Source organism: Paroedura picta, chromosome 6, assembly GCF_049243985.1.
Source record: "Paroedura picta isolate Pp20150507F chromosome 6, Ppicta_v3.0, whole genome shotgun sequence".
NCBI classification, from domain to species: Eukaryota; Metazoa; Chordata; class Lepidosauria; order Squamata; family Gekkonidae; genus Paroedura; species Paroedura picta.
In genome coordinates, this window is record NC_135374.1 from 94,403,479 (window position 1) to 94,414,241 (window position 10,763).

At 41.7% G+C, this 10,763-nt stretch overlaps 1 protein-coding gene across 1 annotated transcript in view; it reads left to right on the forward strand.

Moving 5' to 3' along the window:
• Positions 1-7,300, forward strand: part of NALF1 (NALCN channel auxiliary factor 1) — a 421,088-nt gene extending 413,788 nt beyond the window's left edge. The window contains exon 3 of the mRNA XM_077343768.1: positions 6,435-7,300. Coding sequence (XP_077199883.1) covers positions 6,435-6,730 — 296 coding nt within the window. The 3' untranslated portion in view covers positions 6,731-7,300. The remainder of the gene's footprint in view (positions 1-6,434) is intronic.
• Positions 7,301-10,763: the final 3,463 nt, after the last annotated feature.

Below are 10,763 nucleotides of genomic sequence, written 5' to 3' on the forward strand. Positions count from 1 at the left end.
TGCATACCCTAACTCTGGGAAGGGGAAGGATAAATGGGCTGTGTAGCTAGAGTTTACTTGTGTGAGAGGCTCCTGTGAATTTAATTTGAATCCCTTGCAGAGGAATGGCTATACAGCCCAGAGCCTGACCCACAGATCCAACACACATCAAACGTACACACTGGAATCCTGTGGGACATTCCACACATCATAAATTTAGCATCATACTCATCCCCCTGCAGATGCTATTTTCCCAGGCACTCCACATGACATCGCCAACATCCCGTGTCCGGCCAGCAAATTACTCGTGATATCCGCCATTTTAAAGTGCAAGTGGGTGAATCCCAAAAAGTGCATTCACCAACTTAAAAAGCGCTTTCACCCAGCGGACAACCAGCAGACTACACGCAAAAGAATTGTATGGAGGCAAAGAAGCACTATCTCTGTCTCCAACGTCCCACCCTCACACCCACCTCTCTCTCCCTTCTTCCAGGGACAGGATTTTTTTTAAAGGGAAACTGCCTGGAGAAATGAATAGGCGTACAAGTGTGCAGACAAAGCCAAAAATATTTTTCCACAGGTTAAAACACAAAGCATACCTCTCAAAAGCCCCCCCCCCCAAATTAGGAACGAGATTAATTTTTTAAAGACTCAAGATTCATGATTCCATATGGGGTGGCGTTCAAAAAGCACATAGGTGTTTAAATGGAGAACTATTTTATTTCTCCCTTGTAAAAAGGCAGAGATGGGATAAAGATGGCAAGGTGCTTCGCCATGAGCCCAGAAAAGTCTGTAAATCCTTTTCCATAGAGGCCACCTTCCATAGTCATAGAGTTGGCAAAGCAAATATGATTGACTGACTAGTCACATATTGGTTAAACAGCAGCCAATGGATTTTAAATCTTAGCCATATTATAATAACAAAAGATACTGCAATGATTAATGGATATATTTATGCAAATTACAAGATAAATCAGTTAGCTGTTGCTGTGAAAAAACAAACTTAATCTATTTGAAATTAATGATTTATATACTTGGTAGAAGGTTGGCTATTGGAGCTATTCACAAAACAGTTCTTCTCTTAGGCTTCTATCCTGTAATAAAGATCAGCCTGCAATGAGCAATAAGAATTAAATTAAAGCAACAAAAACTATATTTAAAAAATTAAGCTAGATTTTAAAAGCAAGCAGACACAGCTGGCCCATTCTCCTAAATCTGACTCCACTCACATACAGGAGTTCTATAGAGACCTATCACATGCACGGGGTACACCTGGGTTCTTGCAGTAAGTACTAGTAATGGCAGAGCATAAAGGCAAGCACCAAGTCATGTCTGACCCTTGGGGTTTTCATGGCAGACTCAATACAGGGTGGCCTTGCCAGTGCCTTCCCCAGTTATTACTGTTTTACCCCCATCAAGCTGGGTACTCATTTTACCGACCTCAGAAGGATGGAAGGCTGAGTCAATCATGAGCCGGCTACTGGGATCGAACTTCCAGCCTCATGGTCAGAGCTTCAGACAGCATGTTGGCTGCCTTACCACCCTGCACCACAAGAGGCTCATCAGAAACATGTAGCTGCATGTTAATAGCTGAGTTGTTTTTTTTAAAAAAACTTTTAAAAACTGTATTGAAATTGGAAAAAGAAAAAGCACACCTTAAGATGGATGGGAAAACCTTTTTCCTGAAAGGGATCTGCTTGTGTTGTGAATTCCTTGGCGCTGGGGGCATGGACCTGCTTTATGCATATCAGCGACATCCTTCCTTCATGATAGAACGTGCCTTGGTCATAGGAGACCAGGCATACTTTCTGAAATTCATTCTAGGGGTCTCCACTGCATTTAGGCTTTTAAGGGGGGTACCTTTCCAAATAAGTAAGAGGAGATTAGAGATCAAATGGGGGGCCTCCTCTTTCAAGGATGGAAAATTCACATTAGGCGACCCTCAGATTCAGCATAGCTTTGATCACATGCACACAGCCCATTAAACCCAAATACAAAGAAATAAGAACCAAGCTGAGATGCAGAGGACGAGCAGTCGCAGCTTCCATCCCTAGTAACTTAATCGTTGGAACGAATATTTTGGGTCTTATGGTAATACTTTTGTTGGCATGAGGGGACTTGCCATTCTACAAGATCCAAGTAAGACTATTTTTGATTAAACTTGGAAATTCAGTTCCTGTGTCACAGAGTACAGTCACAGTATGTTCCTGAAAGTCATCCCGAAAGATACAGCACAGGTGGTGTATGAGGGCTATCCAACTTTCGATGCTGTTTTTTTAATTCCGTAAGTTATGCACAAGAGTCACTTCACCAGATTTTTATTATTTCTGGTAGGTGACTGGCGACACCTAGCGGAGAACAATAAGCATGTCAAGTTCCAACTCTAGCAGAGAATGGTGAAATCTTTAGGATGGAGTGACATTGTGATGACTTTTATTTATTTATTTAATTTATATAACTGGATTTATAGCCCGCTGCTCTTGGAACCAGGCTCATGGCGGCTCACGAGAAATAATCCAAACAATAAAATACCCATTAAAAACTCCAATTAACAATATTACCATACCCTAACAGATGGCAAAAAACTTCCTATGGAAGAACCTTATGAGGACGGCATAGGGGGAGACCAAACTGCATCAAGATGTCCGGCACCAATGTGAAGGGGGACCCATACCGTCTCCTCTAGCAGTGGACTCGACCATATACCTGGCGGAAGAGCTCCATTTTACAGGCCCTGCGGAAAGCTGAAAGCTCTCCAAGGGCCCACAGCTCCTCCAGGAGCTCGTTCCACCAGGTAGGGGCCAGGACCCAAAAGGCCCTGGTCCTGGTCAAGGCCAGGCGAGCATCAGACTTAAATGTGTTTAATATTTATGCAACTGCCTTTTGAAACAGACTATTGGTTTGTCAAGATAGATATCATCTACTCTCACTGGCAGAGGTCTTTCACATCACCTACTCACCTGATCCCTTTAATTGGAGAGGCTGGGAATTGAGCCTGGGGCATTCTGTATGCCATGAAGATGCTCTGTTACTGAGCTGTGGCCTCTACCCAACCCATGGCCCCTCTTTCGGAGAAACTGTCAGAGGGTAAAATGATTTACAGCACAGAATCCTCCATCACCAAGTCAAGCTACAGCACCCTGGAATCTTTGAAGGAAACTTGACTTATGCTCGTAGAGAAGCAATTCTGTTCTCTGACTATAGCAAGAAGAATGTTCCTAGCTTACCTTTAAAAGCAAAAACATTTCCCAGCATAATTCAGCTCAGCACTAGTTTAAATATATTTGTAAACATAAATTCTTACTAGCCAGCAAAGAGTTAATGCAATATGGGCAATTTCAAGCAGATTGTTCCACAAATGGGGTCACAAAACAAACAGGAAAAAACGCCAGGTGAGAAATAATAGATTTATTTTACAAAGTTTCTATGTGTTTTGCTGTGTTGGCTTCATCAGGGTGAATCAGAACATGTACCTGGTGCTGGACTATCCCCCAGCAATTTTCCCCCCTTTATCCACAAATGGGATGCCACGACTTGAAGGCTCAGCCCTCTTGTACCTGCTAAAGGCTCCTCACTCAGGGTGACAGCCAGTCGAGTTCTTTAGAAGTTCATTTTATTTTATATAAGATCTTGTATAATTCTTTCTTTTATGTACTGACCCTTGAAAATGTGTCAAGAGTGGAAAAAACCCAGGAGCTGGTGTTGCTATGGAGGGGGGCACTTTACAGTGGAAACAGCTGTCCAACCATTGTATCTGTTTAGCACGATTGAGGTAAAAACAACACTCTTCTATAACTCAAGAAATATCAGAACAGGTGGAAAAGGAACTGCAGTATTTCATCAGGGAACTGCCATGCTCCACAACACATATAGGTAAAAAATTCGTAATCAACTATTTCAACTGGGTAGGCTGGTAATACTATTCAGCCCTCATCTTTAACCCCCTCTTAAGACATTTAGTGGCTTTTCTTGTTAAAATTTCATGAGGATAAATGTAATATAGTACGAATGCATTTGTGTGTGTGTGTGTGTGTTTGTGTTAAGTCGCTCCTTCCAATTTATGGCAACCCTATGAATTATTGACCTCCAAAATGTCCTATCATTAACAGCCTTTCTCAGGTCTAGCGTATTATGCCAATGTATGTAAATTCTGGACTTCTTTGCAGCTCTGGTAGCATATCTACAAGAAGCAAAGGTAAGTATAACTGCAAGAAAAAATAACTGATAGGTAAACAGGTAGTAATTTTTCTATCAACTGGTATTTCTGCTGGTATCATTAACTGGATGAAACTAGATTAAATGCTAATATGCTGCCTAAAGTGGCTTCAGATCATATGATAAAACCAAAATCCTAAAGAAGTTTTTCTCAAAATTCAGCCCTATTGTTTTTGACAGTCCGCTCCATACAGGCACACTTAGGCTCATTCTTGTAGTAAAATGGGCCTGAAAGTTCAATTGTGAGATGAAAGTGATTATATAGATTATATGCAATAATTACTTAATGACTGAGACTGTGGAGCGTAAGTGGTTTGATTCAAGTGGCTTCTAAGACCAAATTGCTGGCTTTAAAACTTACCACCTGGTTTTCTTCTAATAAATAATTGGACCTGAACAAATTGGATTTAAAAAAGGAAACTCCATGTTGGAGCATTGTACTGTATTATCATTTCTTAGGCAGAAGACCCGACCAAGGGATGAAAATTGTTTGTGGCATTCATAGATCTAAAGATGGCCTTTGATTCCATCCCCAGAGATAAACTCTGGGACAAACTTGCAGAACTCCAGATCGATCCTTGTCTTTTTATTTCTCTTAACAAATTTGCATCAAACTAACATCTGGCAACTTAACTGAGAAAATCCCCATTAATATTGGGTTAAGACAGGGGTGCATTTTAGCTCCCCAATTGTTTAATCTATTTTTGCTATTGATTGATTGATTGAATCTATTTATGTATGATCTACCCCATTTTCTGCAGCCCATAAGTGGTCATCCTCCCATTTTGGGGAAAAGACCAACCCCTTTACTTTTATTTGCTAACGACACCGTCATCCTATCCAGATTGCATGTCGGTCTTCAATGGTACCTTTGTGGCTTTATGGCCTATTGCCACAGCAATCAATTGGAAATAAACTTCAAGAAAACTAAGATATTAGTTTTTGCTAAATCCCGCTATAAATATTCATGGAAGATTGAAGGGCACAGTATTGAACAAGTGTCCCATTTCAAATAACAACAAATGGGCCCATCATAGGAAACAGATTGCCAAGACAATGAAAACATCCCTAGCTCTCCTTACCAAATTCTACCATCAAAAAGGGAATAAAAATATTCCAGCTGAGTTAAAAATTTATTCTATGAAATTCATCCCACAAATTTTGTATGGCATTCCAATCTGAATCTTTGCCCTTAATAATAAATTGCTGAAAATTCATTTCTCAGCCTACTCTGGTTGCCTGCTATGTGACCTATTATGCGACCCGTACATTTCCAGTTGGGACAATAGAATTTTACTTAAACTGAAAAATATTGGGCTCGATATTGTGTGGCTTATGGGTATGAGTGAAAAAGACATTTTCAAGGCAATTTCATGTAGATATCGAAATGCAAGCTTTATCATCCATCCCATGTAATACCTGTTCCCCCCAATTTTGGGGCATTTCATCCAACTATAGACTTCTACCAACTTTATCAGTTGGATTCTCATTTGGCCAAGAGGGCCTTCCTTTTTGCCTGAGTCAACTCCTTCCCCTCAAGGGTGTCCTGGGAAAGATTTCATCAGGTTCCCGCCTTCAAAAGACTCTGTCTACATGGTTGTAATGTCCCGGACACGCTACCACCTATTGTTTTGGAGTATCCAGTCTTCTCTCCCCAATGAGCTTTAATCCAGGAATTTAAAGTCAATTCTAAATCCCTCATCATCAAATTTAGCCTTTCAGAAAAGGATCCCATTAAACTTGCCAGGGTAGCCGATCCCCTTGGAAGCATGCTCCAAATAACTTATGTTGGATAGTGTAGGAATTTTGTTTCCTTGGATTGTGTTTGTGTATGCAAATCAAGGTTTTCTGAGTCATTTAGGGACAGGTAACTATATCAGCAATTTTTGGTTTCTGAGTGCCTTAAATAGACTGATATTCTGTATTTTAGCAATTGCTTTTAGCAATCCTAGCAACCATTCTTATTTCCTATTCAGATTGTCCTTGAAGACTCCTTTTTAGGAAGTAAACATGAAACATACAGAAATAATGAAATGATTAAAAACAATCTGATTTTATTCCTGTCAACCAATTTTAGATGTGGTTAAACACGTTTCAAGTAACCATGACAGTCGAGAAGTCTCTTCTGAATGGTCTGCAGCAAAACCACAACACTGGGTTTGTGCCAAGATATTCAGAAAACGACTGTGTTACTAGTAGCCATGGGAATTCACTTCCTGTTTTTTTTTCCAATCCCACAGGGCTCTATGACAACTATCCAACCAGTGCAGAACCAGAATGCTGTGATGTCAGATGGGGACTATTACCAGATTACCAATCCAAAGGGACTATAAAAACAAGTGACTCCATGATGTGTCACCGGACATCACTCACAGTTTCATCAGCATCCAGACTGTGTAATAGCAGACTTAAACTGTGCGTTCTCGTATTAATTCTCCTACATACAGTACTCACGGTCTCGGCAGCACAGAACTCAACAGACCTGGGCTTTGGAGGCATAACAGCTTTGGAAGATAATTCAACCAATGAGGAATAAAAGAACCCGTTCATCTCCTCCCACAGGCACACAGCAGGCCCACATGTACTGCGGTCAACCACACGAGACTGGGTCCTTTTGCCCGCTGCTCACTTCTCCAAAGGCCTTCTGGGTAAAACTCTCAACAAACGGGCCGCAATCCAAACAAGGACACGTCAGACGCAGCTTTTTATTGACTAAAAGGCTGTCTGGTGACTTAAAATTTCTCACACCATTTTATACACTGTGTTTTAATGTTTGGAGTTTCTTTTTTTGGTTTGTTTTTTGCACTTGTTAATACAGGATTTTATTTTTTTTTCCGGACAGTTTCTCAGAGCTAAACTAAGTCTTTTCACTGTCTTCTCTATTTCTAGTCATTGTGTGTGTTCATCCGATAGTTCTGTCTTTTACGTCTTGTCAGTTTCTATTATTGAGGAAAGAACTGCTGTGGTTCCATGGCGTACCTACCGAACAGTTGAAGACAAAAATTCGAAACCAAACCTAACCCCCTAATGGGCCCTCTAGTCCAGGGGTAGTCAACCTGTGGTCCTCCAGATGTCCAAGGACTACAATTCCCATGAGCCCCTGCCAGCATTCGCTGGCAGGGGCTCATGGGAATTGTAGTCCATGGACATCTGGAGGACCACAGGTTGACTACCCCCGCTCTAGTCCATAGAGAATGGTTCTCTTCCCCTGATGCCCCTTCTCCACCAGTGCCCCGAGCAGACAGTGCCCGCTTGCTTTCCGTCTGTGTAATCACAATGAATGGGTGCCCGATTCAGAGGACCCTCTGCCACTGTTGCGCAAGTTACTCACCTGGAGTAAGCCCAAAATGGGGATTTGGGGGTGGGGGGGCAGGGTTAGCAGGACAAAAAAGTACTCTCCTTATCAGGTGGGATCGGACGGTGAACTTTTAACGTAATGAAACCTATAACAAACTGTTGCTCCAATTCCCATTTTCAAAGAAGTCCAGTCCTTTCTCACTGGTCAGTTGAACAGGAGCAGCCTGGTTGAAAACCCGGTCTGTAGAAACCTACTTTGAAGAGCTCACCTAGTGAAATAGATGAGAGGCCTTTGCAGTGGTGGTGAAAGTTTGGCATTCATTGTGAATTACGAATCCGAGTCCACAACCAGTGGATGTTAATGTAATCTGTAGATGCAAAAAGGTTCAGAGAAAGAAAGTCCCCTCACGCAAAACTACAGAGAAATGCCTACAAGCATCTGACTTCCATACGTTCAGAAGGCTGTAGAAAGGATCGATATACCCAACAAAAATACATGAGTATCACAGTGAATGTAATTTAATCTCCAGGGCCCACCTTTCTGGTCATTCCTGGACCATCAGTTTTCCCAGATGGATGTACACTTATGTTACAAGAAGTGTATACCATCCTGTGGTTTGGATCCTACGTGTGTGGTAAATAGTCTCTGCCATGGAGCATGCTAACTCTTGCGCTAGTATTTCCATTTGCACAAGATCAGTGCTTTTTTTTCAACGAGACCATCCATAAATGGAAGTGCTAGTGCAACACAAAGAGAAGGGATGCTCTCATGCACATGTAACTGGTTTATGGGATCCAAAACTGTGTGAAGTGACACACTGGAAGTTTGCTGAGGAAAACCCTAGCATAAGGTCGTCATCACACAAGATGAGAAATGCAGGCCAGGTAAAGGAGTCCCCTGACCCGATTCAGGTTTTACATAGGTTTTTTTTTGGAGGGGGGAGGGGATCCAGCTACAGAGCATGGGTTGGCAGCAGGAGGGTGCTCAGCCCCCCTCTTATTCATCCCATACCACCTCTGACAGCGAGCAATGACAACTGGGGGGACAGGGACGGTTTGTCCTACTGCTGGTTCCAAGTCTACCAGAGCGGAACTGGGAGTGGGACAAACAGCTCCGCCCGGACACCACATTTTGGTTGTTGGAAGTGGCACAAGAGCAAAGGGAGGGCATGCTGGAGACCATCTTGCTATCAGACAACGGTCCACGACTGTTTTGGACGCTCCCCACTCTTTTGACAGTGAGTCTAGATCAGCAAACCTGACTCACATTTCACACCTCGTGTAATGAGACCCTAAGACTGGCATTTTCAACAGCACACATGGCCTATGAAGCTGCGCCTTATACATTATTTCTCTAAGTGCTACATTTTGTTGAAACTACCTTTGGAGCTCAAGGTGTACAGGGGCATTGAGAGGGAAAGTGATAGAATTCTACGTTTAGCATGGTTGGGGGGGGGGGACGACACCCTGTGTTTAAAAAAATTAACAGATCAACCATTTGGATGAGAGTGCAATAAAACTTATTACGATGGCTATAAGTAGTCAAGGAAGAGGGAAAAAAGGAATAATACAATTGCCTTTTTCATTGCTTTTTTGTAGGATCATATCACCTGCTGAGTGTATGAGAACTTGCTTTTTAAAAAGGCTTTTTAGAGTTTACACTAGACTAAATGGAAGGAAAAGTTAATAAGGGCTGTTTTTAAAAAATAAACTTTTCATTCCTTCCTGTTCTCTAACTACACTGGGGAAGTGCACTTTAGAGTGGTTTGCTGTGTAGCTGAGAGATGAAGGAAAAAGATAGGAGCTATTCTCTTAGCAAACCAGTTACCTACTTTCTAGCTATGAAATTCCATCATCCTGCCCCCACCCTCCCTTTTGAGAAACATTTCTGTTCATCACTGCGGTGTGGATATGCATTTTTATTCATGTTTTATGGTTTGTGAAGTTCTGCTAAAAAAAAAACAAAACAAAAAACAACACAAAAACAACACACAAAAAAAATCCCTACTGCTTTAGCAGGTTAAAATAATGCATTTGTTAAGATGTATAAGCTCAACTATTTTGCAAGACTTCTTGTTTTGATAGTGTTTTGCTATGACTGAGAATGAGGATCTTCAAAATGACCTGTGCAAATACAAAAAAAGCACGTAAAATGCAGAATTCTTCAGCTTCAGTTTGTTTCCTTACCCTTTCCCTTCCCCCCTCCCCATTGCGCATGCGCACACACAAATATTCTACTCCTAATTTTTTAAAAAATGGTGCTTTTTTTCCTGGAAGAGCACGTCTTATGAATTATGCTGTACTGTGAAAATGCTCTGAAATGGGAGGGTGGGGAGAGGAAGCTTTAATCAACGGTAGAATGTAGTTTTCAAAGAATATGGGGTGGGTGGGATTGTTTGGTAAAGAGCCATGCAGCAATAACGGGGCTGGGTTGCAGCGCCAGAGGGATGAAGCTAGAGTCCCACGAGGGAGAAAGCACGTAGGTGAGCTCTTGTTCAACTGACTTCTTCTCTTGATCTTAAATGTAAATGGTCAGTAAACAGTTTGTTATAAACCTTGATCTACCTCTGCTGTGCAAAGGCCATTCAATGACATCCATTTCTATGGCATTCATGGAATCATTTGGGTTCGCTCATCAACTCCATGCACCTCCATCTTTCCCCCTTTTTTTTTGCATTGTGCCAATCCGAGAGTGAGTTATTTTCCTCCCAGTTTTAAAGTAGCATCTGAAGACAAGATGCTGCCTGTACTCAATGGGACTGTGTTTTGCCTCACGGTGACCTACTGCAGAGAATACTGTTCGAGAAAACGAATATTTCAATCCCCGGTATCTCCCCTTCAAAGATCGGCCAGTAGGAGGTAAGGTGAAAGACCTCTGCCTGAGATCTTGGAGAGCCACCGTCAGCCTGAGTAGACAGTACCGACTTTGATGGACCAAGGGTCTGATTCAGTATAAGACAGCTTCATGTATTCATGTGGCCTCAGGCAGTGGTGTAGGGGAAAGAGCTGAGTTTAAAATAGTGGCAACCTTAGCCACATGGATTATGAAACCAAAAAAAACCCAAACAGATAAAGAGTCAAATGCAACAGGAGCACAAACCACTTACTAAATTAAAGGTATAATAAGTATTACCAACCTTTCCAAATAGGTGCCTGCAGTTACATGGTCTGTGAATCTTCTGTCACAATTATTTTTTTTCCTTTTTCAGTCTACTTCTTTCATTGATTTTTTTTTTAAGGAATAATATCACATTCCTAGGGAGACTGCTGCT